Here is a 21,217-nt window from a genome sequence, read left to right as displayed (position 1 = left end):
ACACCTCTGAACTCGTTTCATTAAATGGACTCCAGGTGTGCTAAATTCTGACTGTATGAGCTTCTTAAAAAGTCATTAGCTTAGGGTTCACTTACTTTTTCCAACCTTCAGTTTCACAGTTTGAATGATTTATTCAATATGGTCAAAAATTTTCTGAAAATCTGTGTATCTTTAGTTATAGGAGACTGTATATGTTCATTATTGTGACTGACATGAAGATTCAACCATGTTTTATATGGGAATTAGACATAAATATAGATAATTCCTCGGGGTTCACATACTTTTTACTTTGACTGTATATGTCACCAATATCTGGAGATTTATTTACATAGAAAACAGAGCACATGCCTTCAGTATTGATAGTTCTCTTTTGCTGTTTTGTTATACTTTGTTTCCATTTTTACTACTCTTTGCCCTATTTTACACTGCACGTAACAAAGGTTTCTTCTATCTTCCTTAAAATTTGTCTACATATCTTTCATATTACATATTCAAGTTTCAAAATTGTTGACAATGACTGTCATCCACCCAAACTTATGTTATCACTGCATCTGTTTGCAATGTATTGGTCTTCAGTTGGGCATACTCTAATCCATGATACTGAATTGATTGGCATTACTAAAATGACAGTGCCAGCATGACTGCAAATTTTCAGTGTGGGTGTGTGTGTGTTAAGAAATCCTGGTAGCGAAGAACTTGAAGGGTAGTTTTATTTAGCTGTTACTGCTCCTAAGGCACATTACAAATATTTTCGGTTGCTGGTGCTAAAAATAAGATTATCACAGAATCATATTAGCATGATCAATAATCCCAAAGATAGAAAAGAAATACTACTGAAAATATTTTTCAGATTTAACACCTTAAAGTATCTGTTATACAGAATCCAAATTCACATCAGCAACTCCAGTTTAAAATTTAATTTTTTTTCTACTGATCAACTGCTCATGCATTTTAGTATACCTATGCAAGTCTGGTAAAAGTAACAGCAGCATCAGAAAGTTTAACATTCAGATCATTAACTTGACATTTTGTGTAACTGATTTTTTGATGGAAAAAAAGTCAGCTAAGATTGGATCGCAAGAAAATACATACAATAAGCTTTTGAACTTGTAATTTAACAGTGGATTTGGTGGATGAGGAAAATGCCTATTAGTTAAAAATATATTTACTGTGTGAAATAGAGCATAAAAAATCAAACTGCTACAATATGCATCATGCATTTGATCAAACCACTTGACCTTTTCTAGACCTAGTTATTGAAAAAAAAATCAAAGATTACACAATAAAATACCCTAGTATCAGTATGTATCAAAATACTTTGTTTCTTTTTGATTGTGCATTGTATAAAAGAACAAAAGGGTCAAAATAAATAGCTATTTCAAATGAAGAAGTTGCAGTTTACTTGGCAATTAAATTTTACACCTCACTGTTAACAGTGTATTTGGTATAAAAGGTCTTGTCTTGTACATTAAAATTTTGCAAGAGGTAAAAATAAAAAAGTTAAACTATAAGCATTCTACTATCCCCACTTCATAGGTTTTTATAGAAAAATTATATAACCATGAAATGTAACCTAAACTAATAAATGTTAAAACTAAGAGGGAGCGGAATCAGATTAACATATGCAAAAATTATTGAGATGTAAAGCTAATTATTTACTAAACCAAGCAAATACCTTTTCACTGTACAATGAAAGTACTGTTTTCTGAATTATAATTATCATGTTGAAAAGAGCAATTAAACAAAAAATTTAACATGACAAATGGGAAATAATGAATTGATAGTAGTAGTTACAAACTCTAAACTCAAAATAGGAAACAACCAAAAATTAATTCTGGTTACAGCTGAGTGACAAAATGTGGTATGGCAGCTGTGAATAATTCAATAAATAATTTCACAGCTTCTAAGAGTGCATATATTATATATATATATATATATATATATATATATATATATATATATATATATATATATATATATATATATATATACACACACACACAAACACACCAGAGTGTGCAGTACTTAAGAGTTTTATATCTGAATAGTGTTTAAACAGACAAAAAAAAAAAGGTTTCCGAGTATCACAAATGTACACAACATATCACTTGACACAGTACTTTTAAGAATTAATTAGAAATTATGTCCTAAAGAGCTATAGGACAAATCTGAAAAATATTTCAGTAAAGTAATAGGCTGAAAAGAAATGAAGACTGGACCTTTCAGACAACTCAGTTTGATCAACATAAGCCACAACTACCAGCGCTGTATACACAGCAAACAATACCTTTTGAGGTACAGTGGAACCTCGGGTCACGAACGTCTCGGACCATGTACAAATTGGGTTATGACCAAAAAGTTCGCCAAACTTTTGCATCTGTTTACGACCACACACTCGGGTGACGAACAACCCAGTTTCCCTTCCGGTTCGTACGCGCTGATGATTTCCGCATGTGTTCAGTCTCTCCCTGTACAGTACATTGTTCTTGGTCAGACGTGCATCGCGCAGAGGGAATTTACCTCAAAACTGTAATCTCCTCTCCACCCAGTTCCTCCTCACTTCCTTCATGCCAGAACTCGACTCATGCAAGGTTAGTTTTCTTGGCTGTTTATGGTTAGTTTTTGTATAAATTACGGATTTTTCAAATGTTCACTTTTTCCCTTTGCTTAAAACTCATAAAAAAAAAAAGTGTTTACAGCGATCAGTTCATAAGGCTATAGCGTGAACTCCTGAAATGTTACTTTTCTTGGTTGTTTATGGTTAGTTTTTGTATAAATTACAGAATTTTCAAACGTTCATTTTTTTCCCTGTGCTTAAACCTCATTAGAAAAAAGTGTTTACAGAGAGCGGTTCGTAAAGGCTATTAGCGTGAACTCCTGCAATATTAGTTTTCTCTGTTCAAGGTTTTCTCAGTGTTATTCAATGTTTTTACATTTAGTTTACTATTACACTGTGCATTCTATGGTATAAGTAACTATTTTTGTGCTTAAAAATCTTTAAAAAAATATATTTACATACAGCTCGTATGGTCCGGAATGGATTAATGGATTTCCTATGGGGGAAATTACTTCAGGTCACGACCAAATTGAGTTTTGGAATGAATTACGGTCATGACCCGAGGTTCCACTGTACTTTTGCAATGTGTTAATAACCATATATGCATTGTGTCACACACGTGAAAGTAGGAGGCAGCTAAAGGGCTTGAGTAACTGTAATACTATATCAGACCAGGGGGTGTCGGAGTGTGTTGACTGTCTGTCTCTTACACACTGTTCCCGGGAAATCCTGGCAGGTTCCGGTGCCTCTGATGATGTCACTTCCGGTTCTGACACAGATGATATTATTTCCTTTTCTAGCCCTTAAAACCGCCATCTTACCTCCACTTAATCAGTTCTGTTGTGGACTCTGTACTATGCACATTGTGCTACTAAAAAATCAACTTTTGCAGCTGGGAAAACAATATATACAGGTGGCTGCCCCAAATCTTTATGATGTCTTGGTCTAATTCTTATCACAATTGCCATTCTCAAATGTCAAGTGAAAAGATTTATTGACAAAATATAAAGAACACATACTAAATTTAGCAATAAACAATGCAGAGTTCAGGGCTGTACCAGAAAAAAAAAACAGACTATTTTTTTTTGTACTTCAAGCCAACTGGTGTGTTGGAGGATTAGAAATCCTGCAGTTTTCCAGTGTACAAATATATTCAAAACACAGAATCCAACCAGATAGAACACGTGTGTAGTGTAGTCTGTTACTGTCCAAGATAAACCAGTAAATCTGTACTCCATTAAGCAGGGTAACATTGCAACGTTTAATGCAGCAGAGTGTCAACTTGCAGGAATGGGTGTGAAAATTGTATGTTATTTTATCGTCTCATTGTTCCCAAAAGGTCTTCATTCCTCTAAAAAAAATTACCAGGATAGTATTCTAAAAAAGACAACTGTTAATATATAGTGGATGTTCCTCATGTCTAGCAGGGGACTTATAAACACATCTTTCACTTTGTGCTAAATGAATGCCTACCAGTTAACAGATATAGAACAGAAATCTTCATGAATATTCTGTTGTAAAAATTCATAGTCTTTACTTTTATAAAGTGCATATTAGCAGTTTCCTTCCAGCCCTGAAGTCTCTTGAAAATTTAGATTACAACAACATCTTGGTAAACAAACTATTGAAATTAGAAGTGTGACTTTCAGTTGGGATTTAATTTAGCAGGAAGACAAATGATAAAGGCAAATTATAAATTGGTTAATCGCTTGAAAGTAAAACTATAGTACATTCAGTGCTGCAATTGACTTTCCTTACAGTGTAATATTGCTTATTCATGCTTATGTGCATAACAATGCTTAGACCTTCTAAAAGAGTGTGTACGAGGTTCACAACACACAATACTCAATGGGAGAGTCCATGACACAACTCAAATCCACCCCACAGTGTTTCACCATGCTAAACGGAAAGTACCACCTCTTAAGTTATTCACAGCCACTCATCAGTTAAAAAAATATAATAAAGACGACACTGGTTGTGCAGTAAGTTTGCAGTTTTTCATAAACTTAAAAAACATGAATGCTTTCTATTGGGTCTGTGCATGGCTTCAGCTTTTGGTGTGCTCTTGTTTTGGCCCTATCCACTTTTTTTAATCTCTGTGTGATGCTGGCTTAAGGTATAATTAAGAAAAAAAAACTATTAGTGTTCTATGTCGCATTGCTTCACTTATAGATTCAGGGTATGTCAGACCTTCCAATTGCAGTTACCAATCTTTAATGTAAAATTTAATGACTGTGTGATGACTTTTCAGCACAGTCAAGCTCACACCTTTTTCTGACATCCAAAAGTGTGCTGCTTGGCACAGTCAGGGCTGTAGGAAAGGTTAACATGTAAGGCAAGTTTAGCCACAATCTCTGCCTTATTTTTTTTTTTACATTTTGTAGTGGTACAGAAAATATCAAACAGGTGCTGTTCTCTTTTATTTGTGAAGTCCAAAACACCCAAGTTCCTTATTCCTCATTGCTGCATTATATGCAATGTACTTCTAGATGAACATTAATTTGTTTTCAACTCTCATGCCCCTTCCTGTGTGGTCATGTGGGAGCAAGTCATGGACTAGTTGGAGTGAGTCACTGGGTATGTCTTACTAAGTGAATGGTTTCATTGGAGCACACGGCCTTTGATTTGCTAAGATTATGTAAATAAAGACTAGGACTGAAAATCGCTGAAAAACTCATCAAATGTGGTAAGACATTAACTCTATTTTGTCTGTATGACTGAAAACAATGGTTTATAACTGTATTACACCTTAGCTTTATTCATGTATTTTAGAAAATGTAAAATAAACTAATTTATGTAAACTGATTAAACTGAAAATGTAACTATTCAAGCACGGACATAATTGAGCCATAAATTAAAAAAACAAGAAAAATACAGATTTTATTCATTTTCACATTAATCACCAGAAGTTTACATTTAGATTCTAAGTATCTGAAACTGAGTTGCTCATTCCTTTCAGAAAATGTTGAAATTTAAACTGAATTAAATATTAATGAGACAATTTTCTTTTATCATTTAAGGAGGTAAAATTTCATAATCTAGCAAAATTGTGAATTAAAAATTTGTAGGGGAAAAAAATGTGTATACCTCTGCGTTTCTTTCGCTTTTCTCCATCTCCACTTTCTCCTTCTTCATCTTCATCTTCGTCGGATCCACTTCCATCTGACCCTGAAATTTCTTCTCCTAGAAAGTTTTCAGATATAGGCTTTCAATTTGCTCAATTCGGAATACACTTAATACATACCACTTTTGACATATGTGACACATCTTTATTAACATTGGTACCACTTCAAAAACCATAAATTAAACTAATCTGCACCAAACTCCAACCATGCGAAAAAAAAAAAAAAGGGTGTACTTCATAAATGTATTTGCACCGAGTCCATTTCTGAAATTGGAATTTCCCTACCACAAACTGTTTCCACAAGATACCAAATTTAGGAAAAACATAGTTTTGAAGAAAATTCTACCGTATACAAAGTAAAACTAACCCAAGGCAGATACTGCAAGGTATCAGATATACAAAGGCCAACGAATAACAACTGCACTCACCGTTAGGAAAGTTGAACTCAATGAGCCCTATAAAGAATTGCTGTAAATTTTTATTATAATAAAAATACATGCATTAAAATGTATATAAATATATAAAAATGTTTAAGAATTTGTGTTGGGTGCAAACGTCTAAATTTTGAGGACTGATCATCATCACATTCCACAATGGTACCGACAATGTCTTGAGTATTTGAATCATTTTCAAAAGAACAATGCCATCTGCAGTACAAACAAGATAGAGGAAACTGGTGAGATGTAAGGTTGTCACTAAAGGAGACAGGCAATGAGGTGAACAGCACAGTAAGACTTCTCTTAAACTGGCAGGAGGTAGCTGGTGACAATGGTTAAACTGGTAGGAGGAAAAAAGTTCATAGGGCTGGTTTGAATGATTTCTAGTGTAAACACCAAGAGTGAAACAACCACCCCAAGGGGTACACAGGTACTTTGTTGCATAGGAAGGGCATGCAACAAGGGAAGGTTTTATCTCCTTCCTTCTGTAATTTATTGTTGTTTGTTAATAAATTTATTTGTTTTTATACCCTTGGATTGTCTGGTTACCATTTGGCTTCAGGTATAGCTCTTGAGTATCCCCAACCAGTTTACAATGGCGTCTATTATTTTACTGCTCAAGATGTTTAGGAAATTGTTTTCTTTTTCTAGTCCGACCATTATTTCCAGTTAAAGGGCAGTATTGTTGCCTTCTCTATGATCAAACCAGCCGTTTTACTTTTGTGTCTACACTGCTTGAAATACTGTGTATTTTATTTTTTTGCATTTAAAATAGTATTTTACTTTAACAAGTACAAGATACCATCCCACAGTCCCAAAAAATAACTATGGAGTGAGTACATTGTATTTATTCTGTCGTTAGACTACAGCAGTATAGTTGGCCATGGTGATAGCAATGAAGAACTAGTGCCTGGTCATTATTAGCCCAAACGAGTCACTATAAAATTTTGAGATACATGAACACTGAGTGAGAAATTTACAAATCAGTCAATTAGTTTTAATTCAAAGTGTAAACATATTTTGTGTTAAAAGTCTCAATTATCAAATGTATCTTATAAAATCTAAATTAAAATCACTGCTCATAACCACCGCTTCTTGGATTGAGGCCTTGCCGTGGCAGAAGGGCTTGCGCAGTCTAGTGACCCTTGGAGCTATGTTGTCGGGAGCTACATGCTCCTGGTAGGGTTTCCCAAGGCAAACAGGTCTGAGGTGAAGATCCAAACTAACTCAATCATGAGACCCCACATTAATTTAAATCAAGGATCGGCATTTCCCTTGCCCAGGAATGGGGACCTGGGGCCAGCCCTGGAGCCAGGCCCGGGGGAGGGGCTCACTGGCGAGTGCCTAGTGGCTGAACCTTTGACCACGGGGCCCAGCCAGGCTCCGCCTGAAGGAGCAATGTGGTTCCGCTCTCTTGTGGGCCGACCACCTGCAAGAGAGGCCATAGGGGTCGGGTGCAATGTGATATGGGTGGTGGCCAAAGGTGGGAGCCCTGGCGTTCCGACCCTCAGTTACTGAAACTGGCTCTTGGGACATGGAATGTTACCTCTCTAGCGGGGAAGGAGCCTGAACTGGTGTGAGAGGCTGAGAGGTACCAGTTAGATATAGTCGGGCTCACCTCTACGCACGGTCTGGGCTCTGGAACCATTCCTTTTCAGAGAGGCTGGACTTTGTTCCACTCTGGAGTTACTGTGGGTGAAAAGTGTCGGCCAGAAGTGGGCTTGCTTCTGGCCCCCTGGCTTGAGGCTTGCACATTGGGGTTCTCTCCGTTTGACGAGAGGGTTGCTTCCTTGCGGCTTCGAGTTGGGGGAAGGACTCTGACTGTTTGCGCTTATGTGCAGAACGGCAGTTCAGAGTACCCAGCCTTCTTGGAGTCCCTGGAGGAAGCGCTGCAAAGTGCACCTCCTGGGGACTCTATCTTCCTGCTGAGAGACTTAAATGCTCACATCGGCAGCGACAGTGAAACCTGGAGAGGTGTGATTGGGAGGAACGGCCTCCCTGATCTAAACTCGAGTGGTGTTCAGTTGTTGGACTTCTGTGCTGGCCATGGATTGTCCACAACGAACACCATGTTTGAGCATAAGGGTGTCCATAAGTGCATTTGGAGCAAGGATGCCCGAGGTCGCAGCTCGATGATCGACTTTGTAATCGTGTCATCGGATCTGCAACTTTATGTCTTGGACACTCGGGTGAAGAGAGGGGCTGAGCTGTCAACTGATCACCACCTAGTGGTAAGTTGGATCAGATGGCGGGAGAGGCTGCCGGACAAACCAGGCAGACCCAAATGTATAGCGAGGGTCTGCTGGGAACGTCTGGCAGAGGAACCGGTCAGAAAGATCTTTAACTGCCACCTCCGGCAGAACATCAACCTCATTCCGAGGGAAGCGAAGGACACCGAGTCTGAACGGGCCATGTTCCAAGCCTCCATTGTTGAAGCAGTAGAATGGAGCTGTGGCCGCAAGGTTGTCAGTGCCTCTTGTGGTGGCAATCCACAAACCTGGTGATGGACACCTAAGGTTCGAGAGGCCGTCAAGTTGAAGAAAGAGTCCTATCGGGTCTGGTTGACCAGTGGGACTCCAGAGGCAGCTGAGGGGTACCGGCGGGCCAAGCGTGTGGCGGCATTGGCTGTTGCTAAGGCAATAACTTGGGCATGGGAGGAGTTTGGGGAAGCCATGGAAAACGACTTTCGGTCAGCACCGAGAAGGTTCTGGCAAACCGTCAAGTGCCTCAGGAGGGGAAAGTGGTGCTCCACCAACACTGTGTACAGTGGAGACGGGGCCCTGCTGACTTCAACTGCAGACGTTATTGACCGGTGGAAGGAATACTTCGAGGATCTTCTCAATCCCACCAGCATGTCTTCCTTAGAGGAAGCAGAGCTGGAGGACTCCGGGAGGGGCCCGTCCATATCAGGGGCCGAGGTCACTGAGGTAGTTAAAAAGCTCCGAGGTGACAGGGCCGTCCACCCTGGGTTCCTCAAGGCTCTGAATGTTGTGGGGCTGTCCTGGTTGACACATCTCTGCAGCATCGAATGGACATCGGGGGCAGTGCCTCTAGATTGGCAAACTGGGGTGGTATTTCCCCTTTTTAAGAAGTGTGATCAGAGGATGTACTTCAACTATAGGGGGATCACACTCCTCAGCCTCCCCTGTAAGGTCTATTCAGGGGAGCTGGAGAAGGGAGTTCGTTCGATATTCGAATCACAGATTCAAGAGGAACAATGCGGATTCCGCCCCGGCCATGGAACACTGGACCAGCTCTACACCCTGGCCAGGATCCTGGAGGGGGCATGGGAGTTTGCCCAACCAGTCCACATGTATTTTGTGAATTTGGAGAAGGCATTCGACCATGTCTCTCGAAGCATCCTGTGGGGTATGCTCCAAGAGTACGGGGTACAAGGCTCGTTGTTACGAGCCTTTCAGTCGCTGTACAGGAGGAACAGGAGCTTGGTCCGCATTGCGGGTAATAAGTCAATTTCATTTCCTGTTGAGGTTGGACTCCGCCAGGGCTGCCCTTTGTCACCGATTCTGTTCATAAGTTTTATGGACAGAATTTCTAGGTGCAGCCAAGGAGTGGAGGGGGTCTGGTTCAGTGACCTCAGAATTTCGTCTCTGCTATTTGCGGATGATGTGGTTCTGTTGGCTTCATCGGACAGTGACCTCCAGCTCTCACTGAAGCGGTTTGCAGCCGAGTGTGAAGAGGCGGGGATGAGAGTCAGCACCTCTAAATCCGAGGCCATGGTTCTCTGCCGGAAAAGGGTGTAATGCTCTCTCCGGGTTGGGAACACATTACTGCCTCAAGTTGAGGAGTTCAAGTATCTCGGACACGAGTGAGGGAAGAGTGGAGCGGGAGGTTAACAGATGGATCGGTGCGACATCCGCAGTAATGCAGGCTCTGCAACGGTCCATCGTGGTGAAGAGAGGTGAGCCTGTCGATTTAAGAGTCGATCTACGTTCCTACCCTCACCTATGGCCACGAGCTTTGGGTAGTGACCGAAACAGCAAGATCGCGGATACAAGCGGCTGAAGTGAGTTTTCTTCGCTGGGTGGCTGGACTTTCCCTTAGAGATAGGGTGAGGAGTTCAGTTATCCAGGAGAGACTCGGAATAGAGTCACTGCTCCTCCACATTGAGAGGAGTCAGTTGATGTGGTTTGGGCATCTGGTCAGGATGCCCCCTGGACACCTCCCTAGGGAGGTGTTCCGGGCATGTCCCACTGGGAGAAGGCCACGGGGCAGACCCAGGACACACTGAAGGGATTATATCTCCTGGCTGGCCTGGGAACGCATCGGGGTCCCCCCAGAGGAGCTGGAGGAGGTGGCCGGGGAGAGGGAGGTCTGAGCTTCCCTGCTTAGGCTGCTGCCCCCATGACCTGACTTTGGATAAGTGGTGGACAATGGATGGATGGATGGATGCTCACAACCACCTTTTAGAATTCAGAATATAAGAAACAGTTTATGCTATTACAAAATCGAGATAATTATGGTGATAAGATTTATTCATTGGAAAAGATACAGGCTAAATAGTTATAGAAATTGTATTTGGTGTCAACACTAAAATCTAGTAAATCAAGCTATAAAAGAAACACTTTAAATATACAGTTAGGTCCATAAATATTTAGAAAGAGACAACTTTTTTCTAATTTTGGTTCTGTACATTACCACAATGAATTTTAAATGAAACAACTCAGATGCAGTTGAAGTGCAGACTTTCAGCTTTAATTCAGTGGGGTGAACAAAACGATTGCATAAAAATGTGAGGCAACTAAAGCATTTTTTAACACAATCCCTTCATTTCAGTGGCTCAAAAGTACTTGGACAATTGACTCAAAGGCTATTTCATGGGCAGGTGTGGGCAAGTCCGTCGTTATGTCATTATCAATTAAGCAGATAAAAGGCCTGGATTTGATTTGAGGTGTGGTGCTTGCATGTGGAAGATTTTGCTGTGAACAGACAAAATGCAGTCAAAGGAGCTCTCCATGCAGGTGAAAGAAGCCATCCTTAAGCTGCGAAAACAGAGAAAACCCATCCGAGAAATTGCTACAATATTACGAGTGGCAAAATCTACAGTTTGGTACATCCTGAGAAAGAAAGCAAGCACCAGTGAACTCAGCAACGCAAAAAGACTTCGACGTCCACGAAAGACAACAGTGGTGGATGATCGCAGAATCATTTCCATGGTGAAGAGAAACCCCTTCACAACAGCCAACCAAGTGAACAACACTCTCCAGGGGGTAGGCGTATCGATATCCAAGTCTACCATAAAGAAAAGACTGCATGAAAGTAAATACAGAGGGTGCACTGCAAGGTGCAAGCCACTCATAAGCCTCAAGAATAGAAAGGCTAGATTGGACTTTGCTAAAGAACATCTAAAAAGCCAACACAGTTCTGGAAAACATTCTTTGGACAGATGAAACCAAGATCAACCTCTACCAGAATGATGGCAAGAAAAAAGTATGGAGAAGGCGTGGAACAGCTCATTATCCAAAGCATACCACATCATCTGTAAAACATGGTAGAGGCAGTGTGATGGCTTGGGCGTGCATGGTTGCCAGTGGCACTGGGACACTAGTGTTTATTGATGATGTGACACAGGACAGAAGCAGCCAAATGAATTCTGAGGTGTTCAGAGACATACTGTCTGCTCAAATCCAGCTAAATGCAGTCAAATTGATTGGGCGGCGTTTCATGATACAGATGGACAATGACCCAAAACATACAGCCAAAGCAACCCAGGAGTTTATTAAAGCAAAGAAGTGGAAAATTCTTGAATGGCCAAGTCAGTCACCTGATCTTAACCCAACTGAGCATGCATTTCACTTGTTGAAGACTAAACTTCAAACAGAAAGGCCCACAAACTAACAACAACTGAAAGCCGCTGCAGTAAAGGCCTGGCAGAGCATTAAAAAGGAGGAAACCCAGCATCTGGTGATGTCCATGAGTTCAAAACTTCAGGCTGTCATTGCCAGCAAAGGGTTTTCAACCAAGTATTAGAAAATGAACATTTTATTTCCAGTTATTTAATTTGTCCAATTACATTTGAGCCCCTGAAATGAAGGGATTGTGTTAAAAAAATGCTTTAGCTGCCTCACACTTTTATGCAATGGTTTTGTTCAGCACACTGAATTAAAGCTGAAAGTCTGCACTTCAACTGCATTTGAGTTCTTTCATTTAAAATTCATTGTGGTAATGTACAGAACCAAAATTAGAAAAAAGTTGTCTCTGTCCAAATATTTATGGACCTAACTGTATATCATTAACTACTAACCTTAAAAATAAATGAGAAAAACATTTCAAATATTGAATATACATAAAATATATAGATGCACGGTTCAATTTAATGCTGCAAAAATATTTTACTTAGCTCAAGAGTGCCACCAAGCAGCTATATGAAAGAAACACTTGAAATATGAAATTTTTTAACTTCTTTACCTTCTTCCAACTTTTTCTTCAGGTCTTCTATTTCTTTTTGGAACTGGCGAAGAAGAGCATCTTTGGGGTCCTCATTAATCCTAGCTTTATTCTTTATATTCTTAGCACGATTTGCATATCTCAAGGTGCTAATGGTTTCATCATAGTTGTAGTCTGCTGGTCCAATGTTTGCACACTGAGCAAAGAATGAAATTAACAATAGCAGTGAAATAAATCAGTCTTCTGAATGTAAATACAAATGTAAGTTAGAAAATATTTCCTCATGCCTTAAAACAGTTGTCTATTACATTTCAGCTAATTTAATGAGCTATCAAATGCCATGAATGATGGTAATTCTAATTCATCTTTCCAATTAATATTGCATACTAAATTGTACACTTCGTGATCAAAATATGCAAAAAAGTCACTTAATTAATGGCATTCAATTACTGGGGCACCATTTAAACACTTTTAGCAGTTAGTGCTTCTCATAAAGTTTACAGCCTTACAAATTCTGTTCAGACTTAAACAGTGATCCCATCCAACTAGATACTGCAGTTCATTTTTAAGTGAGTTACTAGACATTCTGAAACAGCATGGGTTAGGTTTATCATGCTAATGGAAAACGTCATACCATCATAGTCTTTGAGTTTCCTCCTAGTGAATCTTGGAGAAGTCGGGTAAGTTTTGAATTCCTGTAAGGAACATGAGTGCTTTTTCCATCAACCAATGCAGAGATTACATTTCCCAGTGTGGAGAGTGACAGGTTTATTTTTGTGGCCTCTTTCAGCCTCTGTCCTGTAGCCCCAGTTTTTCCTTGTCGCTCTGAGCCCTGGAAATCACAAATTGCACATACCAAAAATGAAAAATTGTCAGAATACACAAATAATCAATACATATAAATAAAAATTATGGACTTAGGATTACATTTATACATTTGCAGAAGATGCAGCAACAATTTCAACAAAATAGTGGTCAATGCAGCATTCAAAAGGCATTACTAAATACCCTAAGTTCTTGTCTATAAGCCGCGGCTTATCTAAGGAAAAAAGTTGTGAAAATGAAAAAATAGAATATCGGCTTATACATAAGTCCGGCTTATACATCCATCGCGGGGGTTGCGTTCCAGAGCCACCCGCGAAATAAGAATATCCGCGAAGTAGAAACCATATGCTTATATGGTTATTTTTATATTGTCATGCTTGGGTCACAGATTTGCGCAGAAACACAGGAGGTTGTAGAGAGACAGGAACGTTATTCAAACACTGCAAACAAACATTTGTCTCTTTTTCAAAAGTTTAAACTGTGCTCCATGACAAGACAGAGATGACAGTTCCATCTCACAATTAAAAGAATGCAAACATATCTTCCTTTTCAAAGGAGTGAAGCAAACAAATCAATATGTCTGTTTGGCTTTTAAGTATGCGAAGCACCATGGCACAAAGCTGTTGAAGGCGGCAGCTCACACCCCCTCCGTCAGGAGCAGACAAAGAGAGAGAGAGGGAGAGTTTGTTTTTCAGTCAAAAATCAATACGTGCCCTTCGAGCTTTTAAGTATGCGAAGCACTGTGCAGCATGTCTTTTCAGGAATCAGCTTTACAAAAGATAGCAACGTGAAGATAATCTTTCAGCATTTTTAGACGAGCGTCCGTATCGTCTAGGTGTGCAAACAGCCCCCCTGCTCAATCCCCATACGTCAGGATCACAGATAGTCAGCGCAAGAGAGACAGAAAAGTAAGCCGGGTAGCTTCTCAGCCATCTGCCAATAGCGTCCCTTGTATGAAATCAACTGGGCAAACCAACTGAGGAAGCATGTACCAGAAATTAAAAGACCCATTGTCCGCAGAAATCCGCGATATATATTTAAATATGCTTACATATAAAATCACAATTTAAATGACCGCTACGCGCTCGTGTTGACTCGGCGACGCCCAGAGCAGAAAGAACGCGCTCCGGCCGCTCCAACCGCGCCATGCGGGGAGTGAGAGAGACGCCAATATCTCACACTCTCTCCCCCCTTAAAGAAATTAAATGGGCGCGAGTGAGACCACTGACCTCCCTCCCTTCTATTAGTTATAGGTTATAGTACGTTCGGCTTATCCATGAGTCCGGCTTATCTATGATATGATTTTATTTTAAAAATTCGTATGATTTTTGGTCTCCGGCTAATACATGAGTCCGGCTTATAGACAAGAACTTAGGGTACTTGCTTACCATAATTAAAACATTACTTACAGCAAGGTCCACAAGATGTAATTTGCCCATTCTCACATGTTGGTTTCCATCAACTCCTTTCTCACTACATTCAATAGTAATTGTGAAAATTGCATGAGAACGCGAGCTGTGTTCATTCATATTTGTGGCACCAACAGAGCCTATAATGCAGGAAAGGTTAAACAAAAACAAATAAATGTTAAGAAGTCAGAAATCTGCAATAATTAACATGCATGACCAGCAACAAGTTTATTACCTGAATATCAACTTACATACTGTATGAGGTTGTTAATAAGATTAAATAACTTCCCCTACAAACAGGACAGTACAGAAAAAAAGAAAGCTACTACTGTACATAATCACACAGCTACAAATTTCTCAAATGTCACATTACTGAGGCAAGAAGAAAAGTAGGATTAAGGGAAGGGGTAGCACAACAGGATTAACAATTACACAACTTCTACTGCAAAAATGAAACTCCTACACAATACTGTATATTATTCTATGCACCATATATATGTACTTTAGGTGTCAAATGAAATTTTAATAACAAATGGTGGGAATTCACCTAACAATGACCACAAGGAAAGTATTTTTGGAGAACAAAACACTAATCCATACCCATACATTCATCTCTGCCACTAGAGGTCATAAAATATGCATTTTACTTAACATTAGATGGGAGTAAATGTAATGAGAAATATCTTCACAGTTCAAAATAAAAATATATATTTTTCTGAATACTTGTGTAAAAACTCTTGCATTTCAACTAACAATTTTTCACTGTGTTAGCGATTTTTATGTAAAACTAGATTATCAAAACAGCAAACTCAACAATGGAATGCAACAATTATCAGCGCAACACCTTAACTATTTTCACTGCATGCACTAATGAGACCATATTCAGGGAACAAAAGTAACTTTTATCCTTTAAATTGGATTGGAACTCTCAGTCTCATTCATGAAGTGAGACTGTGGCCAGTCTACTATATAATAAAATGCTAAGGTCTATGTGTGTGTTCAGTTCCTGCAAGAAATTGGTGTGATTTGTCAGTTTGGCTTTGGTGATGCAATCAAAACAAGTGAGAGTGTGAGACACATGGAGAAGAATAAAAGCATAGTAGGCACTCTAAGAGTCACCTTCAAAGATGGAAAGTACAAAAGCAGACAGAAGGTGAGCAAAGCACCTTGAAGTTATAAGAGTTTGAGAAGCAGGTTTTATAGGAATGTAATTGAGAGTAGGCTCCTGGCAAGAGAGGTTCAGATTCACAAAGATACAGAGGAAAGGCACTGAGGGTACATGTAGGGCAGGAGATATCAAATATATTTTTAATTGATTCTATTACCAGTCTTCAACGAGGCTAGACTAAAATTTAAAAAAAAAAAAAAAAAACACTGAGCTGCAGCAAAGTATATTCGAGTAAGTTGTAATTAGTATACATGGTATGTGTATGAGAAATAAAATTACTTTGGACTACAGTATTTCAACAAGAGTTGTTAGAAGTCTACATGACTTGTGCCCAATAATTATCCAGTACATATGGGAAACAGTGTCATCTAATGTACATATACAGTAAATGCAATAATTGCCTTTTACTGTTCTTATTTTTTCAACATACACTTAAAGCCTTCTGCCAAAAGGCAAAATATAATGCTTTGTGATTTTAGCAATCAGTTTTTTAATTGGCAATTTTTTTTGCAGATTTCATCAGATTACTAAAAAGTAAAAAGCATAATAATCAAACTAAAGAAATGTTAATTGTCTGACAGGATTAATGCAACTGCTGAAAGGAAATAAGCACCATTACCTTATTTTGGATTTACTAATTTTTTCACATTTAACACATCACATTACTTCTGTATGATAAATGTGTTATAAAAAAGTGGGTCTCCAGTATGAATTTAAACAGGTATTATTAAGTATATAACAAAATCTATTGTACTTACATGCTTTAAAAATTCTTGGCTTTAGTTATTTTACATACAATACATGAAGAGAGCTTTGATTATTTTGTACAGAGTTTGTCTGTATATATAATAATAATAATACATTTTATTTATATAGCGCCTTTCCCATGCTCAAGGCTCTTACAGAATATAATAAAGAACGGCAGCGTATATAGTATATAGCATTGTACAAACCAAATACATAAATAATGAAGATTAAGACAGTGAATTCTGAAAAAAAAACAGACAACATAACTGATGGTCTAGCACACACATACAGGTTACATGAGCATCTTGACAGAGAAGTAAACAGAGAAGGGTAAAAAAGTCAAGTAGAGCTAAAAGCCTTCCTGAACAGATGAGTTCTGAGTTGTTTTTTAAATATATATGAAAAATACATTTTGAATTATTAGGCAGAAATGTCACAACCATTATGCTGAAACATAGTCATACATTTTATCTTTCCTAATGGCAAAAAACTCACATAGTATGTTTGACTATGTACTTTAGGAGAAGAATCTACAAAAAAACAGTGAAAATTAGTCATGTCCACAAGACAGACTATGTGCCGGGACATTTATTCTTGTGACCCAGCTACAGTTATTATAGTTAGAAAATGTCCTAATTGTTGGCTTCAACATGTGGTATAGTAATGGAAAATGTATACAATATATACAGAAAGCAGAAAGGCCTCTCAAAGCTTTGTAATCTGCAGTAACACTTAAATTTCCCCTTGGAATCTATAAAGTATATTATATATATTGTGTATTGTGACAAGACGTTATCTTTGGAAGAGAGATCTATTGAACAGAGATCTGAAGAGAGACACTTTCACGTCCCGCAAGATGGACAAGACACGTCATACTTACAACCTTTGGAAGTAAGTCCCATGATACACATGCAAAGCAGTAGATCTAAAAAAATTGTAATACTCATACCTAGGTAGACACTGAAATAAACAAGCAATTGGCAAAACTAGAAGGGTGAAGACATGCATAAAGATGTCTAGTAAACTGAAAAACGTTATGCTTTACAATATTTTCAAATAATTGATTACCTTGAAAAATGAAAACAAAAATAATTATTCCTAGTAATTAACAAATTCTTGATTACTTGGATACAGGTTTAATAAAGAAAAAACAAAATATTATTGGTTCTCACGATTTTTATGTCCCAATGTCATGATCCTGTCCATATCATCTGCATTGTTTACCACATAGCCAGATAGATCCTTGATATAAACTCCAACATCAGGTCTTTCCTTAACCTATATAAGAAAACAACTTTCAATTTAGATGGCTTTCATATTAGAGAAATGCTTTCCCCATATTTCAGGTTATTATTATTTTTTTAATTTAAAATAAATGTCTATTGCAGAGAGGAAACCATGCTTTTTGTCTGGTTTAAATCGTTTATCACTATCTCATAGATTAGTCATAAAGGAAACACGAGACTGTGTTTACAAACCTTTTAGCAACATCAAGTCATAAGGAGCTGTGCAGGGTAATAAACTAGTAAAACAAAACACCTAATTTCCATACTCAAAATTTGTTTGAAATACAGTTACCTTTTCTCTAAACAGATTCAGACATGTTTAGTTAAATGAGAGGACAGATACAGATGCCTTATGTTGGAAGTTGACTAATAATAGGTAACATTCACAATGTTTTTTCTAATAATCATTGTGACACCTTTTTATATCATTTATATCACAATTTCTTGCACATATGAAAAGAAAATTAGAAATATTAAAAAAGTGATGGCAGTTTTAATTTCAATTTCTTTAATGATAAAAGTAATCTTTATGGCAGCCCTAATCAACATTTAGATATATCCTGAAAAACATCATACATATCTGACAATGTGTATTTTAAGCTATCTTAAATAAATTTCAAAATATCTTAAAATGACATCATGATCACTTGTAGATATCTGCAATGCATTTTAAGAGAAACAATTCAAGATGTCTTGAAATAATTCTGCTCATTTTCAGATAAGTGACTAGTAATTCAATAGGTCTTCTAATTAATTACTGTAAAATTGAATAGGTTTTTAATACAACTTACTGTTATTTTGAGCTTTTAGATATCTCAAAATTCTTTTCAGATGTCTGAGAATGGCCAAAATATCATTTCAGAATATCTAAACATGTTATGCATTTCAGGAATCTTCAAATTTACTCACTTTTGAAATATCTAAAATACAAATTTTTGGGTTTCTTCTCCATTTCAGCTAACCTTAAAATATATTTCAAGATATAAAATTTGAGTTATCTAAAATGCCTCCAAGTGCCTTTCTACTTATCTCTATATACCTTCCTGCCCATGTTGAGATATGTAAAACACACTTCAAAATATCTCGGAATTACTTCCTATATTTTTATATATATATATATATATATATATATACACACACACACATACAGTGAGGAACATAAGTATTTGAACACCCTGCAATTTTGCAAGTTCTCCCACTTAGAAATCATGGAGGGGTCTGAAATTCACATTGTAGGTGCATTCCCACTGTGAGAGACAGAATGTAAAAAAAAAAATTCAGGAAATCACATTGTATGATTTGTACAGAATTTATTTGTATTGCACTGCTGCACATAAGTATTTGAACACCTGAGAAAATCAGTGTTAATATTTGGTACAGAAGCCTTTGTTTGCAATTACAGAGGTCAACATAAACATGAATCCATTCTTGCCATAAAGAGCTTGCAACACCTTCTAAAAAATGTGATGGTGCAATTTAAGGCCAATAATCAGTTAAAAAATAAGTAATGATGCAAGTAGAAACAGATGATTTTCAACAGGTGATTACAGTTACACTTTGGAATAAACAAAACTGTACCCAGGAAAGGCCTATTCGTTTAGGAGTAAAGGTGGGCTGAGGACTGCCAATTTTCCTACAAATGCGTAAGAAAATCATTTAAAAAATTTTAAAAACCAATGTTTATCAAATTATAGATCAGAATGAATTGTTGTATTTCACTCTCAACAGATGCATAATATACTTAAAAGATTCAAGGACTCAGGATTTTAGTGCGTAGGGTAAGAGCACAAGTCTAAGCAGACTGCCTGTGACCTCTGATCTCTCAGATGTCACTGTAGCAATCATTAATGAATAAATAATATAACCACATGGGCTCAGGAGCACTTTGGCAAACCCTGATCTAGTAACAAAATACTAATTTACATCAACAATTGTTGGTTACAATTGTTGTCTGCAACAAGGAAGTCATATGTTAACAGTGTCTAGAAGTGCCATCAAATTCTCTGAGCTCTGATACACCACCACACATGTATTGTGGTCGGATGTTAACAATACAAACTTATTGTGGTCGGAGGAATCAATATTTCAGGTCTTTTTCGCAAGAAACTCATGTCGTGTCCTCCAGACCAAAGAAGAACAGGACCACCCAGACAGTTAACCAACTACAACTTAGCAATCACAAGCCAGTCTCTCTCCTTCCCTTTCTTTCCAAAACACTTGAACGTGCTGTTTCTAATCAAGTCTCTTCTTTCCTTGTACAGAATGAATTGTTCGATACCAACCAGACTGACTTCAAGAGGAACCACTCGACTGAGATGGATGTACGTACTATGGTTGACCAGCTATGATTTGCTAGAGCTACCAACATGTCATTGTTTCCGATCCTTCTAGATCTCTCCTCTGCCTTTGACGTGGTCAACCACAACATCCTTATTGCCACCCTCACTAACCTTGGCATCACTGGGACTGCTCTCAGATAGTTTGAGTCCTACATCACGGGCAGATCCTACTGTGTGTCCCGGCTAGGAGAATTGCCAAGGGTGCATCAGACATGCACAGGGGTGCCCCAAGGATCAGTGTTAGGTCTTCAACTTTTCTCTCTTTACATCACCTCACTGGGCCCCCATCACCCAATCCCATGAGTTCTCTTATCAGTGCTATGCTGATGATACATAGCTGTATCCTCCTAAGGACAACACATTATCAGCTAGAGTCTCTGCATGTCTTACTGATATCTCAATCTGGATGAAGGACCACTATATACAACTTAAACTGAAAAAAACAATCAAGCTTCTTGTGATGCCAGAAATCCAGTAAACTCCCCACAGTTGTACAGCTTGGCTCACTGTCACTAACATTCAACCTTGGGTTGGAGACTGATAAACAGGTATCTTTTTCTGACCGCATTTCTAATGATTTTCTTTCATGCAGGTTAACACTGTACAGCATCTGCAAGATCAGATCTTATCTGATGGAATATGCAGGACAACGTCTGGTCCAAGCTTTGGTCTTGTCAATCTGGACTATTGCAACTTCTGGCAGGAGTACCCGCATGTGCAATTACCCTACTGCAGATGGCCCAGAACAAGCGGCCTATCTTGTGTTTAACAAGACAAGACGGGCACGTCACTCCTCTCTTGCTTGTGACGGTGCGGGTCCACTCCTTGATCCCTCTTCAATAATGGGTGCCTCTTGAACCTGACACTGCCGATAACGTAACCGGATGAGCTGAGCTGATGAGGACAAAACACACCAAGCA

The 21,217-nt window shown here is 38.3% G+C and overlaps 1 protein-coding gene across 2 annotated transcripts in view; it reads right to left on the bottom strand.

The window, feature by feature from the left end:
- Positions 1-21,217, bottom strand: part of kif3a (kinesin family member 3A) — a 58,134-nt gene that overhangs the window by 23,996 nt on the left and 12,921 nt on the right. For both annotated transcript variants that reach the window (XM_051933469.1, XM_028812792.2), the window contains exons 5-9: positions 17,845-17,950; positions 14,758-14,897; positions 13,158-13,355; positions 12,545-12,719; positions 5,645-5,740 (exon numbers count right to left, since the gene is read on the bottom strand). In XM_051933469.1, the coding sequence (XP_051789429.1) occupies positions 5,645-5,740; positions 12,545-12,719; positions 13,158-13,355; positions 14,758-14,897; positions 17,845-17,950 (715 nt within the window). The remainder of the gene's footprint in view (positions 1-5,644; positions 5,741-12,544; positions 12,720-13,157; positions 13,356-14,757; positions 14,898-17,844; positions 17,951-21,217) is intronic.

The sequence above is a fragment of the Erpetoichthys calabaricus genome, chromosome 11, assembly GCF_900747795.2.
Source record: "Erpetoichthys calabaricus chromosome 11, fErpCal1.3, whole genome shotgun sequence".
Lineage (NCBI taxonomy): Eukaryota > Metazoa > Chordata > Cladistia > Polypteriformes > Polypteridae > Erpetoichthys > Erpetoichthys calabaricus.
The sequence above is the reverse complement of the archived record's forward strand: the minus strand, read 5'-3'. Positions and strand labels throughout refer to the sequence as shown.